This window comes from Gadus macrocephalus, chromosome 7, assembly GCF_031168955.1.
Source record: "Gadus macrocephalus chromosome 7, ASM3116895v1".
In the NCBI taxonomy this organism is placed as follows: Eukaryota; Metazoa; Chordata; class Actinopteri; order Gadiformes; family Gadidae; genus Gadus; species Gadus macrocephalus.
In genome coordinates, this window is record NC_082388.1 from 24,209,504 (window position 1) to 24,229,503 (window position 20,000).

Sequence of the window (20,000 nt, forward strand, 5' to 3'; positions counted from 1 at the left end):
GACACCTTACGGTCGGTAGGTCCCTCGATTGGTTGGTCGACGTGTCCCGCCAACTTCTCATTGGTCGGAGAATCGCCGGTCTTCTTAATGAGAAAAGTGCTTTTTAATCTGTTATTTTTTTAATTGATGCACGCCTATTTTATTTTTGAGTGATAGGCTATATTTTGTTTGAAATAACAAAAATGAATGCAAATAATATTCAAAAATATTTCACTCAACAAATGTGTAAGTGTATGATTTAATGTAATACTTTGAACTGGCCCAATTTAAGGAAGCCTGATAGTCCTAACCCTCTGAACATTCACTCAGCCCCAGACTAATTGACACCGTTTGAAAGTAGTCTTCAGTGTGGCAGAAAATGTATAATAATATAATATATATATAACTTTGACGACAGCAGAATTCTTATCACAGCTGAACGACAAAAATGGTGTTACATCAAATGCCATACGTTCTTTGGCAAAAGTACCACATTAAATATTGATTTCATACGCGTTTGGTGGGGCAGAACCGTATGTGGACGGAACAGCGTCCATCATAACCTGTCGCGTCGTAGTGCGGTCCAATCAAAGCTCCCCCCAGATGAAATGTCAGGGGAAGGTAATGTGTTACCCACGCCAGCTCTCTCCCGGCTCTCAGCTGACATAATGGGAAACATTTATTTATGAACCGTGTGCGATATTTGATCTTGGTGATAAATCAAAAGGAACAGCATTCTTTAAAGGGTTTATTTGTAAAATGGTCCACGATCAATTCAATTCAATTCAATTGTATTTGCATAGACCTTAATAACCATAACAGTCTCAAAGGGCTTGACAGGCCAAATGTTTAAGACACCCCCCCCCTGACCCAAGCCCCCACAAGGGCAAGACAAATCTCCCAACAAAACAACATGCATTGTTGCTGAGGGTATCTATGTTCTCTCGATTGTTCATACGATTACTTGCCTAAACGTATGCAATCGAGACCTCCGCAGATGAAATCCAGAACATGTCAGTGGGTTTCCTTCTGTCTGGGGAACAGCAGTGTTTACCAGCGAGTGAAAGTGGTCAAGGCCTCACGGAACGTCCCCCCCCCAGGCCCAGGACATGTTGGAGGACGTGTTTCAGGGAGCAGCGCAGCGGAAAGTGTTCAGCCGTCCGCATCCATCGCTCGAAACAGGAAGAGAACCCACAGAGAAGCGGGAGTTTCTCTCCGCGTCTGCGAGCAGCTTTTCACGTGTGAAAAGAGAGAGAGAAAAGAGGCTGACCTGACGGACAGCTGATCAGCACACACCGCTAAGAACTTCAGGCACCCGGGGAGTCACGTTGCTTCAGCTTAGTTGTTTTTTTTTCCCACCAGCTTCACGTGGACGATGTCCTCGGCCAGGATCACGGGCTGGAGAACAGAGCGGTGTCTCCCGCCACGAGGACAAAGCCCTGGGGAAGTTCTGGCCGGGCAGCAGATCCTCCCGACCTCCCTTTGGTTGACGGAGTGGAGAGTAAGGCTGGATCCTCCTCTCCCAGGGGGGGGGCTCTCAGAGGGGGGGGGGGCTCAGAGGAGAGATGAAGGAGGAGGGGATCGGCAGAAGAGGTTCACACTCACTTCGCGTTTCTTTGATCTTGAAGTCGGACTCAAGCCCTTAGAGGTGGTTTGGTCCGTGCTGAAAACCTCTCGACAATCGATGGTCGAGTTAGGATGATAAACTGAGGGAATCTGGTCTATTGATCCAGATAATACTCTCTTTTTTTTTAATTGAATGATTCTATTTCATCTTATTTTATGTCTGATTTTATTTTTATTTGGAATTATCTGTTTTTCACTTTAGAAACCCAATTCCCTTTCATTCCCTCTCACTTTATATCCCTCCCCCTCTGTCTCTCCCCCACTCTCTCGCTGTTTCTCTCACCCACTCTCTCTGTCTCACAGCCACAAACCCACTGTGAGAACATCCACCTATTGATGTTGGGGTGGAAGTCAACACCCTACACATCCATCTCGAAACAGAGAAAGCCACACACCAGCAATGTAACACATAAAAAACAAAAGAAGTTCCTACAAGGCTCGATTGATCTCATTGTTTTGGCTAGTTTATCAAAGCAGAGGAAAGCTTATCAATGCAGAGGAAAGTTCTTAAAGTCTCTGCGGTTTGGAATAACAAAATGAACTTTCTGTGTCTGACTTTGCTGCGGATCACAGCAAACCCAGTGAATCCTGACTCCAAACACCAAACTAAGGGCAACTAACACAGCAGGCAGCACGAATCAAACCCTGAAACAAAAGCGTCTGTTGGCGGTCCAACATGAGCCCGATTTGGCTGATACGGGCTGAAACGAGCAAATTGGGAAAGGGGAGCATGATCAGACAGCTGAAGCTGCTGGCACACTCCACCAACCTTTGAATCAATGGAGAACAAGAGCAGATGTCAGTCATTGGACAAAAGTGATTGGACGACCACAGGCTGACAAAGCTTTTCTAATGGAAAAAAAACAGGATTTGACTTCTTGGCCGTGACATTTTTCCTTCCTCTGTTCTTTTCTATTTTTATATACTTTCTTAATGCTTCTACACTTGATGGTTGGTTCGCCTCTGCTCTTTGCCATTTATTAGAGTGGTGTTAACACAAAAGCGTTTTTGTGTTCTGTTGTCGTGGTAAGTTCAATCCACTCAGGCCTGATACTTTGAACGCACCTCTGAATTTGAACAGCATGCCAGTTCATTAAATGGCTTTCAATAATACATGTAATTTTAACTGATGATGATGATTCTTAAGTGATGATGTTCAATCAATTTATTCACTTTTTTATTAATCTATCATCAGCAGAGCACTTTGGAAACTTCTTCCCAGAAAATTGCGCCCGATTAAAGGTCCATTGTTATCACTATAAACCTCCCAGACACGTCCAAAACGTATCGCAACATACCTCTAATTTATATTCCACCAAGACAAACGACCTCGGGAACGTCAGCAAACCACACGGAACAAATGGAGCAAACCACCCGTTCAGAGAGGAGGCGTCGTTCATCCTGCTGACTGCCATGACTTTTTATGGCCATTCCTCCTCACTGGAGCTCGCTAAACTTGCGGCTAACGGCTCGGTTGGGAACAGGTGATAGAAGACAGTGTCATTTTTTTTGTGTGTCTCTCCGCTGATTAATGCTAATGCTAATGCAGGACAGGGAGAACAGATAATAGGCACAGAGCCCACTCCGGACCAGACGCTGGGAACACCTTGAGAGTGAATCGAGCAATGTCGGTTAATCTCTCTGCGTATAGTTTTAAATTATCCAGCAGCTAAGACAAGAGAGTCCATTGAAGACATGGCGAGAAGTCTAGCAACTTATTTTTAACTTTGAATCAACAACTGTCTTAACTCTCACATGGGAATAATATTTTTGGCTCCAAAGTTCATTTTGGACGTATTTTACTTTTAAGTCCTATCTATAACAAAACCAACATGCTCTAACGACAGAGCTGTTATTACATCTAATTTGTATTATCTTGTTTGATTTGCACTGTTCTCTTGCTGCCGTGACACCTTAATCTCCCTTCTGGCATTATCCAAGTGTTCTGTGACACTGATCTCTGTGACACTGGTGTGGACTTCACAGTCAGTGTCAGCGTCGTGGAATAATTAATTCCTTTAGAGATGGAGGCGGGCTTGTCCATGAATGATTTGGTGTGTTTGTGTGTGTTTTTTGTGTGTGTGTGTGTGTGTGTGTGTGTGCGTGTGTGTGGACGTTCTATGTAACCTTGTAGCAGACACAGCCTTGTAGCATGACAAACACCACAGAAGAAGAAGACGAAGGATAAGAAATGCCTCAGGCTCCCCCGTTAAGGTGAATCCCTGGCCGATAGCGCTGAGGGCCAGGGTGTTGTACAGCAGACGTGTGTGTATACCGGGAGAGTATAAACAGATTGTTTAGACTCTGGAGAATGTTTCCCATTCAACTTCTTGGAAGCGCCCACAGAAGGTCATCAATAGACTGTTCCGCGTCGCGCTGTAACTCTGCTTCCTGCTCTGGTTTTTCAGGAGCGTTGATGTTTTTCTCGGTAAAGTTGAATTGTGCATGTGAAAAAAATACAATTACGTTAAAATAGCCGCCAATGTCACTTGTAGAAATCTAAGGGTTGTGCCATGGCGATTAATCACTGGAACTGGGATCCTGGTCGCTGAAGGTTTTTAAAAGGTAAAAAAGAGAAGGTCAGGTTAGTAAAAAAAGTGCATCTAGAGGTTTAAACACTTTTTCCACACTGACCGTCTGACCGGAAAATGTCCAAGCCACAAATGCGTCTCTGATGGATCTATGTATCTCATCGGAAACAAAATCGAAATGATTTATCGGCTTTGTTCAGGAAACAATATATAAATAACACATTGCATCCTGTGGAGCATCACTCAGGTGATCGTACCTCCTTCCTTCTCTCTGTTCACGTTCCGTTGGGTCACAGCCCCCCCCCCCCCCCCCCCCCAACATCGCCCTGCACCAAGGGGGAGGAAGGAGTCCGATCAATTTTAATTTCCCGGAAGGCCCCTCTACAGAGCTCTGGAGTGATTGTTTTTTTGCGATGGCCACAGTGGCCTCAGAGTGACCCCTAGAGCCAGAATACACAAACCGTCTCCCGTTGGAATCACTGTGACAACGCCGAGTACCAAAAAGAAAAGAAAAAAGCAGGAGAAAGGGTCAACGTATGTGCTTCCCTATCGTACCAAGCCCCCCCCCCGCCCAACAGCCGCAGTCTATCACTGCTGTGGTGAACCATTGGGCGCGAGAATACCGCGCTGACTGCTGACCTCATGTGTAACGATGGGCAAGCATCAGGGAGACGGAGGCGAAACTGTTGAATTTTCTTTCTTTTATGTTCCTTTAGAAAATAAATCAAAACTATTGCCATCAGGATTTGGTGTACAAATACAGCATCAGATCAAAAGCAAAGGCTTCTCTGATCGAGTGGAAAGCAACCAGACTAAACGCAGCAGATCTGCAGTACACATATGGCCAAGGGTGGCTCCCATTCACACTTATTAAACAAGGCAGTTTTATTTTGGCGAAAATCATATATGATATTACACTACATTTTAACTCTGTTACACATGCTCATGGAGAAGAGTGTGGTGGCTTCTCTGTTGAAGAGCTCTCTAGCTGGGGAAGCCATTACGAGCTTCATGGGGACCCAAGTGACGCTATGGGTTGGATCCGAGAACCTGGCCTGTACACGTGTTCATGTATATGCATACACACACCTGAACGCGCACACACACACACAGGAACGCACAAGCACACTCACATAAACACGCACGCACACATGGACATATAGCACATGCAAGCACACACACATACACAAACACTCACACACACACACACATGCATACGCACACAAACACACGAGGAATTTGCATGTACCTCTATGCATGTCTGCCAAGGCCATTAAAGATCATCAGAAATATATATGAATAGGGGTTAAGGGGTGAGAGTGGGGGACTTATGTGTTCATACGTGTCTGAGAGAGAGAGAGAGAGAGAGAGAGCGGGTAGAGTGGCAGAATGAGATAGAGAGAGTGAGAGAGAGAGAGAGAGAGAGAGAGAGAGAGAGAGAGAGAGAGAGAGAGAGAGAGAAGAGAGAGAGAGAGAGAGAGAGAGAGAGAGAGAGAGAGAGAGAGAGAGAGAGAGAGAGAGAGAGAGAGAGGGAGAAGGAGAGAGAGAGAGAGAGAGAGAGAGAGAGAGAGAGAGAGAGAGGGAGAAGGAGAGGGAGAGAGAGAGAGAGAGAGGGAGAAGGAGAGAGAGAGAAAGAGCGCAAGCTAGATGGAAAAAGAGAGAGAAACAGAGAGAGAGATAGGGAGTGAGAAAAAGAGAGAATGAGTGCAATAAGAGGACGGGGGGAGAGAGCTGGGGCACAGACTGGAGTTAGAGGCGTCGGGGAGGAAATGGTGCAGCAAAAGTGACCCCGCTAAAATGGGAATCGGCGGCAACACAGTTTCACGCTAGTTCGCCCTCAATCAGCCTGTCCATTGTTTCAGAGAGGGAGAGCGGCAACAACGACAACCGCACACCGGCTTCAGAACAAAGGCACTCGTGGTGTTTACAGCGGTGTGCTTTTTGTTTGCCGTGGAATAAAAGTAAACATCCGTAGGAAGCGACACGACGCCTTGTTAGTCTGAGCTCCTACGGGTGGTCTTATTTTCTGTGGGCTCTTCACCCTGCATCCGTGACTGCCAGCGAAAACAAACACCGATTTCCCCACCGCCCATCACCGTTTCCTGTCTAGTCACATCAGCATCATCCCCGTGGCAACGCAACGTGATTAAGGAGAGGACCAACGGCCTCTCGTTGACCGCCGAGACGCGCCCTGCTCCTAACGATGCTGACAGCAACACACAACTCAATCCCAACACAATCACAACGCACTCACGACACACTCACCGTAGCACTGACCACTGTCGAGTCCCGTTTACATGCATGGAACTCGAAAAATTTGAGAAAATAAAAGGTGAGAGGTGGCATTAGGGGATTGAGGATCACCAAATAACTAACAAACCAGAGTCTGTGTCGATGAACACAGCCACTCTTTGCAGAGTGGCTGTGTTGGCCTTTTAAAGTCACTCCGTCAACATTGTGTTCAGAGTTGTCAACACGCGGAGGAAACATTCCAGCTCTCCCGGTCTCCCGCCGTCGGATGCCAAGCAGTGCCGCGTTCTTCCCTGGAATTAAATGTAACAGAGTACTTCCTGGCCCCGTCCCAGGAGCAGCGTTGCCTGCCTCCGAAGAAGAAGAACACTTGAGTTGGGGGGGACTGTGTCGAGACCCTTCTATGGGAAGAGTTACACACACACACACACACAAACATGTCTCTTTGCACTGGTCTTGGTAATGATGTATTCCTCTTTGGTATATATGATTTGTAACGTGTGCCAGCCTTTGATTTCTCAGGCTGCATGGAGAGAGAGCGTCTGGTTCGAGGTTCAAGTGAGGAACCGGGTAAAATCATTTACCTCGAGTTTCACTGTGCGCTTCATTAACCTCTAAAGGACTGCGAACGGTTTAAAAAATCATCCAGATTTACTTTAAACAAGGTGGCAATCCGGAGGCAATAACAATGTGTGCGTGTGTGTGTGTGTGTGTGTGTGTGTGTGTGTGTGTGTGTGTGTGTGTGTGTGTGTGTGTGTGTGTGTGTGTGTGTGTGTGTGACTTAACAGAAGTGGAAGTTACAAATCCTGGTAACCATGATAATAGTGATACCTTGAAGTTCATAACAATAACACAGGTGCAATGTTGCTTTGTGCTATAATATTTGCATGTGCTAATATTGAACGTTGCTGGTGATCATGTTGAGATGATGTTAAATTGCCAATTGTTTTTTTCTGTTTTCTGTTGTCTGTTTTTTTATGTAGATTTTATATGGAAGTATATCCTGCTGTCTTGGCCAGGACACCCTTGTAAAAGAGATACTGAATCTCATGCGATTATTCCTGGTAAAATAAACGTAAAATAAGGTAAAATCAACATAAGCGGAGCTTATCAACACATGCAGTAGGCTATATAATTAATAAATCTGATTGTGTGTATATATATATATATATATATATATATATACACACAATCAGATATATACATATATATATATATATATATATATATATATATATATATATATATATATATATATATATATATATATATATATATATATATACATAGAGCTAGAGAGAGAGAGAGAATTTCGAATCAACAGTTGTGCATAATTCTTGAATAGGAACAGTTCAACCAACTGAGAACAAACAACGAACAGCTACTTGATCATCGCAACAGGGGCTCGCCTTTATGAGTTTGTGTTTCCTGTTTTTCTTTTGGGCGCACGCAGTACCGCAAGATCCATTCATGCAGTGAGTCCGGACACAAACCATGATATCCCGCAGTCGAACCACTAATCCATCCTCAAACGTTTGGCTTCCCAGACCTCATCGGGCGGAACTGTTTTCGCACACGCGACCCTACGTGCGTTTGGCGGATCGTGTTCGCGTCTCCATCGTCCCCAAGTGCGCACGGTCAGACTGCTCACCCGCGCTCTGCACATCACCAAGTCGCACGCAGCTGGCACTGATCGCCCTCACTAGAGCTGTGCGCTCACTCCCAACAGGTTGCTGATCCAAAGAGCCAAAAGAGGGGAATAGGTTGCAGACCGGTCTAGTCTGGGAGATTCACTGTTGGGATCTTATACTTTTAGTTGATTTCTCATCCCTTCCTCTTGTGTGTTTGTGCGTTGATGCTGAATACAAAACGGACCACTATCTAGTCTGTTGTTTTTTTTCACCATATCCTCATTCCGCATGGAGGTCGTGACCAACATTGTCGTGGAGTGGATGACAGAAGAACTAATGATGGATACAAACACATCCTAAATACAAACTAAAAAACACAGGACCGAACGGATTAGCAACGCAGAGCGCCGCGGATACACCTTCTATGTCTCCAATTTGGGTAGGTGAGATCCAAGTTGTTCACATGTGTACTTTGTGTGAGGTCTGTATCCTCCTTGCATTTTGTTTTTGTATCAACCTAAGAGAATCCCTCGTTTGGTGGCTCAGCGAGTCTATTTTCTATTTTTACGCGTCGCTGCGTTGGAATGCGTGTGGCTGCTTGCTCACTGTCGCCTATACCAAATTGTTTGGTACAGTGAAGCGTTACTCCAGCAAATAAGTAGGGACAGTAATGCTCAAGGATATACTAACTAATATGAGGTCGAATGCACGCTGTCAACGCCAAACCGTTTCATTGTATTGTGGATTATTTCGGGGAGATTTCAAGCACCGTTTACTCCAACAGTTGTCGCATAAAGTAGACAGAAAATAAACAGCAGACTTCTGCGTGTTGGCCTGCTTCACCGTCCTACTCCACCATCCTACTACACCTACACACTACTGAGTCCTACTGGACCTACACCGTCCTACTACACTACACCGTCATACTCCACCTTCCAACTCCACCTTCCTTCTCCACAGTGTCTGAGCCGCTTCTCGGTCCACGCTGCAGACTGGGGAATATCTGCCGTTGTTTTTGTCACCGCTCTGCAGGGTCTCTAGCTGGAAGAGAGGTTCCAGACCGTGTGTGGGATTTATGGCCGCGCATCTTTTATGAGTCTCTGCCAGTGGTGCGGCGCTGTGTGTGTCTTGCTGTATATTTTGGTGATACAAAGTTGAGATTTAAATGTCGCTCTTAACAAATGATAACCGGTGAACACTCATGGTTTAAGAAAACACAAAAACATGTTTTATAGACAGAAAGTGAATATGTTATTTTTCACAATTTCTCACAATAACGAGACGTTTTGGTGATGCATGACATCACCATGCCTAGAATAGTATCTAGCCATCTTAGATATATATATTATTTTACCACAGCAGAACCACAGATTCTGAAGTAACACCTCATGACCAAACGCTAACCTTTTCTTACAAATCCATTCCAGAGAGTGCTAATTAAATGACATGACCCTAATACTCATGGATCTCCCCAAAGCCTCCTTTTATGACCCATTTTATCTGTATCTAAGTCGATGAATAAAATTGGTGAGATCGTACCCATGGAGTATTTCATATTTTTTCGAGTCTCCGTCGGTGTTGGGTTCGTCATGCTGAATGAGACGCAAACGGAGCGAAAGGGCAGGCAGGAAAAAATGCAAACATCACGTGTGCAAACGACACGAACCCAAACGCTGCCAAGAAACAGCAGCTTGTGTCACCAGATTGACAATGCTTGAGTCTCTTGCCGTGAGGGAGTCTATAACAGTGAGCTAAATTCGTCCTGTTTCGACGGTAAAGGCCCACCCACTCGAGCTATATAATTAAACCCTTAATATTTGTGGTTGAAACCCTGAATGATTAAAAATTGCCAAGTGCTGGTGTAAATCAAATGAGACGTAACGTGAGGAAAAAGAAAACACATTAGTGCGGATGGGATTCTGAGGTTACCCAATTTAGTAAAGAAAAGAAGAAAGAAAGAAGATTTAGGAGGCAATCACTTTTGGCAACAAGCAAGCGAGTGACTACTTCATTTACTCTTTGGACCCCCTGCAGTGCATGCAGCTGTCCTCAAGTCACTATAATTCAATTCCTTTTCCGAAATGTAATAATCATTTTTCTTTAAATGTCATGAAATAAATCTGTAAAAAAAAAAAAAATGAACTCAAAGCAAATGTATAATGCAATTATCTTATCCTCCACCCCTTCCCCTTCCCCTTCCCCTTCCCCTTCCCCTCCCCGTACCCCCCCCCCCCCCCCCAGGCTTCAGGTCTCCTGCCTTGCGGCGGCAGGTGCAGAGGTAGCAGCGCCCAGGAGGGCTGAGGGGGAGACGAGATGTCCCAGCTGTACTACCGGAGGACCGACAACTCCTCGTACCGCGACCGCATCCCCCTGCGGATAGTGCGGTCCGAGTCGGAGCTGTCCCCGCTGGAGAAGGCCTACCTGGGCGCCGTGGAGAAGGGCGACTACGCCAGCGTCAAACAGGCCCTGGAGGTACGGCACCGTCGAGGGATGGGTGGAGAAGGAAGGGTGGATGGATGGATGGATGGATGGATGGATGGATGGATGGATGGATGGATGGATGGATGGATGGATGGATGGATGGATGGATGGATGGATGGATGGATGGATGGATGGATGGATGGGTCTCCAGAAGAGGCATGGAGAGATGAAAGAATGATGAAAGGGGATGTGTAGCTCTTTGGCTGGAAGGGAGCTGATTCAGACGGTGATGGATGGAGGGCTGTGTCAGTGGACCGGGTGGATGCGTGGATCGGTGAATGGATGAATGAATGGATCGGTGTATGGAAGAAGAGAGGGATTGTTGAATGAACGTACATAAGGATTGGTGATTCAAAGAATGGATGGAATGTTACATGAATGAATGGATGGTTGGTGAATGGTTGAATGGATGGATTGGTGAATGGATGCTGGAATGGGTAGCTGAACGCAAGGGATCTGCGAATGGCTGGTGGACGGTTGGATGTGTAACAAGTTACGAGGGATCGACAGCAGTGTCTAAAGAGTTGAAAGAGCGATCCAGGGCTTCACAGACTTGACCTCTGACCCGTTCTCCAAGGAGGCAGAGATCTACTTCAAGATCAACATCAACTGCATCGACCCGCTGGGCCGCACGGCGCTGCTGATCGCCATCGAGAACGAGAACCTGGAGATCATCGAGCTGGTGCTGAGCTTCAACGTGTACGTGGGCGACGCCCTGCTGCACGCCATCCGCAAGGAGGTGGTGGGCGCCGTGGAGCTGCTGCTCAACCACAAGAAGCCCAGCGGCGGCATGCAGGTACTGGGGACCAGGGGACCAGGGACCAGGGACAGGGGGACTGGGGGTGAGGGGGACCAGGGACAGGGGCACGGGGACTGGGGGCGAGGGGGACCAGGGGACCAGGGACCAGGGGGACTGGGGGCGAGGGGGACCAGGGGACCAGGGACAGGGGGACTGGGGGTGAGGGGGACCAGGGGACCAGGGACAGGGGAGTGGAGGACTGGGGGTGAGGGGGACCAGGGGACCAGGGACAGGGGCGTGGGGACTGGGGGTGAGGGGGACCAGGGGACCAGGGACAGGGGAGTGGAGGACCAGGGATGAGGGAACCGGGGTTGAGGGAAACAGGCGACCGGGGGACCAGAAGACGAGGGGACCAGAGATAAAGGAACCCGGTAACCAGGGAACCAGGGAACCAGGGCACTTTGGGCGGCCCGGGGGACCAGGAACAAGAGGAACATATGGAACCAGGGACACTTGGGGGACCAGGGAAACATGGGGTCCAGGGAAGCCTGAAGTGGACCTTATTTCCGAATATGATTTGAATTCCTTAAACCAAAGCCTTTCATCCGAACCAAAGGTACATGAACCTTTAGTCACATGTTGTTGTACATTCAGGGACTGTTGATCCCATTTGAGATTTTTCCCCTGATTACAGCAAGCTTCATTTCAGTCCATATGGGGCCTTAGTCATAAAGATGTATGTATGTGACCTTTACATTATGATGACAGCCTATCACACGATTAATCAAACAAACATCAATATCTATAATGTCAGCATATGAGATGAAAGCACAGCCTCTACAGTCAGCTGCACAGCTGGGACTCTTTGAATAAAAGACAAAAAGCATAATTTATTAACGACAGTCATGAATAATAGGATCAGTGCATTTTTATGCACAGATACCATGATTTTCCTGGGACTCATGTTGGGATGCTGGGAACATCTTGGATTATGATTCTGAATCTCTCCATTGTTTAGCAAACTGCAGAACGGATAAGCCCACCTCTTCTTTAAACAGTCGGAGCGTGAATACTCTGGCAGAAACAAAGGGGCAGGCAATTGTTACAGGGGGCTGAGGGGTGACCTGGGGTGTGTACATGAAGGCAGCTTATCTTAATAAACACTCGGTCATGCTTAGATTTGTCGATGCCTTTATGTTGAATCGGTTTTCAACTGCCTCCCAGTTTCTGCCGTGTGGCCTTTTAGTTCATAGAAAATGAAAGCGCATTGCTCTTGTTTGATGCACCTATCAAACGACATACATAAACATCCTCCAGGTCAGTTCCATGATGACTCGAACTCAGTGAAGCACGGCAACTGTAGATCGGCAAGTTGACAAAGGGCTCTGTCCTTCATCGAGGCTTGTTTATTATTTATAGTCGAGGGTTGGCAAAATTCGTCTCTCGAATCCCGTAGGTTCGAACGCTGTCCAAAATACCATTAGGCCCCCCATGAAAGATGACCAGACGCACTCTAGAGCTCTGAATATGCATAGAAATACTCACTTCAAATCTACTTGCCGGTTTTTCTGTAGTTTAGCCTTCAAAACGACTGGAAGGCAAATAGCAGCCTGGCTACAGCTGAGGACGACCATTCAATGACCCTTCAGAAAACGGCCCCATTTTCCCTGGTGTAATGAATTCACGCGGTCGCAAGTATCTGTTATGGCCAGCTGGTGCTCGTCCAGCTCCCTCACTGCCATTCAAACGTGCGAACCAGTGGCAACGCTGTACTAAATAAAGCCTGGGCCCACCAGAAGAGAGAGGACAGATTTACTCAACGGTTTTCTTAGTATCAGTGAGGCCGAGTGAAATCGCAACTGTAGCTGTTAGATCCTCGCATGGTGCTGGTTCTGTTACTGGAGCATAGCATAGATAGCACCTGTAGCTATGCTAACCAGTGGCCTCACTATGCTAACCATCACTATGCTAACCAGTGGCTAGCTATGCTATGCTATGCTCAAGTAACATCCAATGATGCTACAAGTGCTCGCTATGCAATGTTGCTCCAGCAACGGAACTAACATCATCGGGCGTTATAGCACTGCACTGGGTCCTTAATTTGCTTTGTGTGCTCAGCGAGCATAAAATAGCTTAAAATAATAACCGTCATTAGCATTAATGTACGCTTAATGTCGATGTACCCTTGCCCCCTCAGACTTGCTAATGCACTGACCAAGTGTGAAGCTGAAAGTAAAGGCATTGCTTTTAATGGGATTTTATAGGCTATATACTGTGTATATATATACAGTATATAGCCTATAAAATCTCATTAAAAACAATGCCTTTACTATATAGGGTATTCAGATTTAGGCTTTAGGTTATTTCAGGAGGTGCTATATTTGGACATGAAACCACAAATACTTAATCGTTTTGCAAATTTGTTTCTAAGAGGTTTATCTTTGGAATGCTTTCCTTCATGGTCTTGCGGTCGTGTGAGCTTCTGTGCTTGCAAGTCCTGCTGGTACACAGGTCTAATGTCTGATTCACCATTCGAAACCCATCACTGAGGTGGAGCCAAAGTGGATGAGGACATTACCTATACCGCTGCTGATCGAAACGGACAGGAGCAGTGCAAGGTAGCAAACCGCCTCAGAATGTGGTATCAAAATGGTATTATCTTGTATATATATCTCCTAGGCTTGCCCCTATGTATGAAGCTATTTTTTTTTCTTTTGGTTTCAAAACACTGTTGCAGTCCTTTGAGTTGGAAAATGATGACAAGGGGACGGAGGTCAGCTGGGGTCTGTTGTCTTAAGTGTTCTAAGAACAAATAGTGGATTCTATGGAGCGTTGTTATTAAAACAGTCCATCCTCCTACAAGCACTGGAGAAAGTGTGTTGCATCACCTGTACGATGAAGAAGTACTCATCATATCCACTTTCCCGCTCAAACGTATGAACCGGCATATCTTTGGCCAACTCAACGCCAAGACGGCAAGCATAAGAGAAAACGTTGGGAAGGAAACAAACAAACAAACACACAACCAACAAACAGCAGTGAGGAGAGAGACACCGGAGATGCATACTAGAAATTTGCTACAAATATTGTTCCTTTATTGTCTATAGACGGCAATAGTAAGTATAAGATGAGCGTGCAGTTGGTGGATAATTCTGCGCAACAAGTCAAATGCTGTAGCATCCATCACCTGACGGCCATGCTCTTTACCTTAATGGTCTAGCCAGTAAGTGTTCCCCCCCCCAGCGAGCCAGGAGCATCGTGCCTTTGTGTCCACACTGCAGGGCAGAGCAGGGAAGAAGCCCTGTATCTTGGTAAAGGACGGCTCATTGGTTCTATTAAAAGGCTGTCCGGGACGGGGGGGGGGACGGGGGAATGGTGCATCTCATCTCTTACCAGTCTCTACACCCAAGATGAATTATCCCATTTATTCCAGGCGCTGCTGGAAATGGCCATTAGGTTAGCTGTCTCAATGGGTCCCCCCCAATAGACTTGCCTGCTTATTTGTCTTGCGTGATGGAAGTAGATGGAAGTTTATATATGTAGACGTCTTCCAGTGGAACATTTAACTGCAAGGGTTCTATTTTCGTCCGGGATCGATGTAATCAACTAAACACATTACGGATATTTGAGGGAAACGTAAGGCTGTTACTCTGAAGTGATTTTTACGTTTTCTCTTTCAGTTTCCCTTTCCCTTTCTTCCTTCTGTAATCAGCTTGCTTAGAAGTGGTTCAATCCTCGCCAAGCCTTATCTTAGTACCCTGGTTACACGTTCCCAAAGTGTGTGGCTTTGAGGAGTACAAGTGTCGGTTATTTTCACTCATTTTCCGAGATATAAAGGGGCATCTCACCAAGAAAAAATGACCATACCTCAACAATGTTTCACAGACATCAAAAAACAAGGGAACAAAAAATTGGCCATTGATCTCCGTTTGTGCTTTTCTAAAGAGGCTTCAAAGGGATATAGTTGAAAAAGAAAAGTCAGGGTAGTGGAAGATCCCACACAGTGACCCACCTAAGGGAGTGCACCGATAAAATGGACCTGGGAAGCTGCTGGAACGATGGGAAGATGAAGTGTTTGGATAACAACCGCATATGCGGCAATTAAATTTAATCGAAACCGCAAAACTTACAGAGCTTTGACAGACCATTTATTTTTTTAAATAGGTCACTTAATAAGGGGCATAAAAAATATTTCCACAGCTTCAACGCCAGGACTTAAAAAGATGAGGATGGTGAGAGAATGGAACCAGCCCCTCAAGTCCCATCGCCGTGGACGTATGCTAATCCATTAATCAATATGCAGAAAGGGACGCCTCACTTCCACCGTGCGGTGGGAAACCACAAATACACATTACAGGGATGAGTGGGCGATGATTCTGTTTGGATTCTCCATTACCGTATCTCCTCTACAACCCCCGCCGAAGAGCCCTGCGCCGTATCCGCTGAAGGGCGACGCCGTTTGAAGTCCACTATTTCATGTTCCTTCTGTTCCCAAACGGCGAGCTAAGGACTAGCTCCAGCCACTGAGGGCTACGTCCACCTCAAGGAGAGATCGGCGACCGACCGGGATACTGATTGGGGCTAAATACAGTCAAAGAAATGGTGGAAAGAGTCTAAGCCTTTTTTTTATTTTCTAGAAGAGTTAGTCAGGTGCAGTGTTTCTGCAGTGGGTTTCCGATTGAACGCTAAATTATGAACCTGAAATGTATGATGGTTTTTAAATATTTGAGGAATGGTTGGAGGATTTGAGGTGTGTTGAATATTCATATTATGGTAACACCTTAGAGTAACGTTCAGTCATGTCATCTGTAAATCTTTAGTTAACGATGACCTACACATTTACCTACATAACATACGATTGTTCACCTGTTGGTAAAATTAGGTACCTTTTTACATAAATTGATCATCTGAAAATGCATATTCAATGTTTTGTTAATGATTAGTTCATCAGTTACTAACGTCTTATAAATGACTTATGACTCAACTTTATTATAAAGTGTTACCTAGACAAATTTTTGTACTCATTACCAATCAATGAACTTGTATACTATACATGACAGCCTTTAGAGGCTAGTTTATGTATTGGAATTCACTATCACTCCACCAAATACATCTGGGTATCATCACAGGCAAGAAATGATGCATGTTTATAGTAAAGCATAGATCAAAGATTCTCAAACTCTCCACCTCGATTAAAAAACTGATCAAATGTAAAAAGTGAAAAAAGGGAAAACACGGTTTCCTCAAAGACGGACCACTACATACAACCAATCAAAGAGGCCCTCTCCCCCCCCTGCGGTGTAGGGCTCAGTAGGCTATCGGTTCATTCATCACATTAACTTTCACCAGCGCTGCTCTCTTTAATGATGTAAACGTCTCATGTAGCCCTGGCCCCATCCTCCCATTCCTCTCTGTCCCTATTCAGTATCCCTCGCTCTCTGTCTGCTCGCTGGCTGTCTGGGGAATCAGATAAAGAAGGGCTTAATTTAAAGGAAAAGGAAGAGGCCATAGGGTTCCCCTTGTGACCAGTGAGCTCAAAGAGCCGACCTTATTCCCCCCGCGGTCTGCTCCCTGCAGGGCCACACAAGGAGGCTTAGGGCTTCTCCATGATAAGAGGCAAATGTGAAGTGAGTTTCCTTGCCAGGATAATAAGCACGCATGAAATCCCTTGAAACATGCATCTCGCTTTTGCTTCCGAAAAACCAAAGCGCAGCCCTGAGACACGTGAAGGATTGATTGGCTCGGGTCCGGGCAGGAAGGAGCAGCAGCCTGAGATTCTGTTGTTGTCTGAGGTTTCTAATGACCAGCTGTCTGCTCGCAATGCTGGCTTGCTACCTTGTGTTGGCCATGCCTACTGCGTTGCTTACCCAACTCTCACACGGAAACACATGCAGTGCATGACGATTGTAATACTGATGTAAAAAAAATGTGTTTTGCTGCAGAGTTTGTTGTATGAGAGTACATGATTCTCTTCCTTGTAATATTTTATCCAACGTTGATGATTTGGAAGGGTATCTTGTTAGTTGAGGGCTGCATTGTTAGCTGTTTGTGTGTGGTTCCATTTGCCTGTAAAAGGACCCAGTACTGAGTTGTGTAGAACATGAAACGCAGTGTCCGCTCTCTGTGAAAGCGGAGTAACCAGCGTGACAACGCTGGCTATGTTGTGAGCTGTGTGTCCGACAGTGAACAGACACTGTGTGTACAGTGTCTGACGCCTCGCTGGGACTCTTTCCCCTTGACACAAGTTACTAGCTTATAGCTAGCAATAGGACGGCCTGGGAAGGCAAGTCTTTGAGGCAGTAGTGGTGTTTCGATGGAGACAACTTCGTTTGAACAAAGGTCCCGTTCAAATTGCAGTGATCATTCGATTTTGTGAACAGTTTTTTTTTTCTATCACATGGAATCTGATCTTCTGAAATCCGATTTGGGACTCTTTGATATCTGGTACTTGATTCGACAGACATCTGATATCTGGCCACATAACTGCAATGTGAACAGTCAATACAAAATATTAAGTCTGAAATGAAAGACAATCTCAATTAAGCATTACAACAAGATAACAACAAGAACATTTGTACGATATTTGATTGCAAGATCGTAACGACAAACGATAATGGATATTATGAGTTTTCATCTTCCAACACACTTTATTACATTGAGCATATTGGTCTCTTTTCCGCTCTGTGCAGGTTCCTCCCATCCTATTGGACAAGCAGTTCTCTGACTTCACTCCTGACATCACTCCAATCATTCTGGCCGCTCACACCAACAACTACGAGATCATCAAGCTGCTGGTGCAGAAGGGCGTGTCCGTGCCCCAGCCTCACGAGGTGGGCCGTCTCTCAGCTGTCACTCCTGATCCCACCTGGCCAATCGTACAGGACAACAGGTTCATGAGCCTCAGGGGGGGAGGGTGGTGGAGTGCTCTAGCAATATAGCATGCTGATCTAAAAAAATGTGTTTGTTGTAAAATAATTGGATATTGTAGCCTGCCAAGTGGTTTGCAAGTGCATTACAAGTGCATTGCCAAGTGTTTTGCGGTACTTGTATTGTTTAATATTCATATTTATTTAGTAATGTAGCAGACACTTTTAACCGAAGCGACTTCGGATAGATGTAATTGGTTCGGCATCTTTCTCTCGCACTCTTCCAAAAACACTTTGGACCTTGGCAGTGGTACCCAGCACACCCTCACCACCACCACCGCGTCCTGCCCCCTCAGAGTCTCTGTGTCTCCTCTCCCCTCCCCTCCCATGACCCATTTCTCCTGCTAGGTCTTACCTTGGCACCTTGGCACCTTGGCACCTTGGCACGTAGCAGACTTGTGTTTGCCTTGTGTTTGGCGCTGCAGGTACGCTGTAACTGCGTGGAGTGCGTGTCGAGCTCCGACGTGGACAGCCTGCGACACTCTCGCTCCCGCCTCAACATCTACCGGGCTCTGTCCAGCCCGTCGCTGATCGCCCTGTCCAGTGAGGACCCCTTCCTCACCGCCTTCAGGCTGAGCTGGGAACTGCAGGAGCTCTCCAAGGTGGGGTACCCAGGGGTTGGTGGGGTACCGCTATGGTACCTGAAGGAACGCATGGGACAGAAGGTCATGCCGGACCACTAGTATCAGAGACGTAAAGGGGCTCTACTTTACCACCGCGTGTGAGGGGGATTAGCCATTACAAGCCATTTCTAAATCTGTACTGCCCTGTTACTTGTAAATTAGGGGTGCTTTTAACTGAGTCACAATGCTAGATATGTATGTTCTCTATTTACTTAGTAATTACTTATTAATTAACCTTTTTGGCTGATCTGTTGATCTGATTGAGGAGCATTTTTTTTTTTTTTGGATTTCTACTTGATAAGTTGCACTGTCCTTATTGTCAGAGACATGGAGCAGTGGTTGAACCAAGTCTGAGAGATTTTTTTTTAATTATTACTGTATTAGGATCCAAAAGAAATACAATAAACACAAGATAGTTAACAGGAACAAAAGGAACCGAACACTACCAGGGAACTGTTAAAGAACACAGGCTCAGACAGGAACGGTAAATCAACGCTGGTGTTCCACAAATGACTACCCAGACGGAGGGAAGGCAGGCAGTGTCACGGGCTGGCGCAGGATCGAGAAACCTCATTCCAAGCGGTTAAGAGAGTGTATTTATTTAAAGATGTTTACAGCTCTTACGTTCCTTCTCAATTACGGAATGGGAGAGTTAGCTCATCAAAATTAGCTAACTGTTAGCTTATTCGTTAGACAACCAACAATGTCCAATGTGATTGTTGACCTTTGAGGAAAGGTCTGTTGGTGGAGGTTGTACCCAGGCCTGCATTAACCTGCCATTGGGCCCTGGGGCTGAGAGGTTTCGTAGGCCCCCTGAGAGGGGATCTTACAATGAAGATGTGTAAATTATTTTCCGACATTTTGCCGTTCTCGACAGGGGGGGGTATTACGTATTTTAAGCACATAAGCTACCCCCACATAGCCACAAGGAAGCAGGATCGAACATATAAGCTGCATTACCTCCACGTAGCCACATGGGAACAGGATCAAACATATAAGCTGTAATTACTATACATAGCCATAAGGGGAGCAGGACCAACATAAAAGCTGCAATAACTACACCAGCCACAGAAGGCAGCATCTTTAAGACAGACACGGAAGCCGGAGCCCATACGTCACATAGGCCAAGCCTACTTGATACAAACGGAGCGGGAGTCCGATTTGAGGCCACAAACCCATGGCAGCCCCGTTGTCAGCCCGGGGCTGGTAGACAG

The 20,000-nt window shown here is 46.0% G+C and overlaps 1 protein-coding gene across 2 annotated transcripts in view; it reads left to right on the plus strand.

Annotated features, from left to right (window-relative positions):
* The first annotated feature begins 7,680 nt into the window (after positions 1 to 7,680).
* Positions 7,681 to 20,000, plus strand: part of LOC132461979 (short transient receptor potential channel 4-like) — a 25,303-nt gene continuing 12,983 nt past the window's right edge. Inside the window, exons 1-5 of one of the 2 annotated variants that reach the window (XM_060057516.1) lie at positions 7,681 to 8,456; positions 10,259 to 10,489; positions 11,076 to 11,294; positions 17,927 to 18,067; positions 18,589 to 18,765. In XM_060057516.1, coding sequence (XP_059913499.1) covers positions 10,331 to 10,489; positions 11,076 to 11,294; positions 17,927 to 18,067; positions 18,589 to 18,765 — 696 coding nt within the window. In that variant the 5' untranslated portion in view covers positions 7,681 to 8,456; positions 10,259 to 10,330. The remainder of the gene's footprint in view (positions 8,457 to 10,258; positions 10,490 to 11,075; positions 11,295 to 17,926; positions 18,068 to 18,588; positions 18,766 to 20,000) is intronic. The other variant, XM_060057517.1, reaches the window with a different exon arrangement.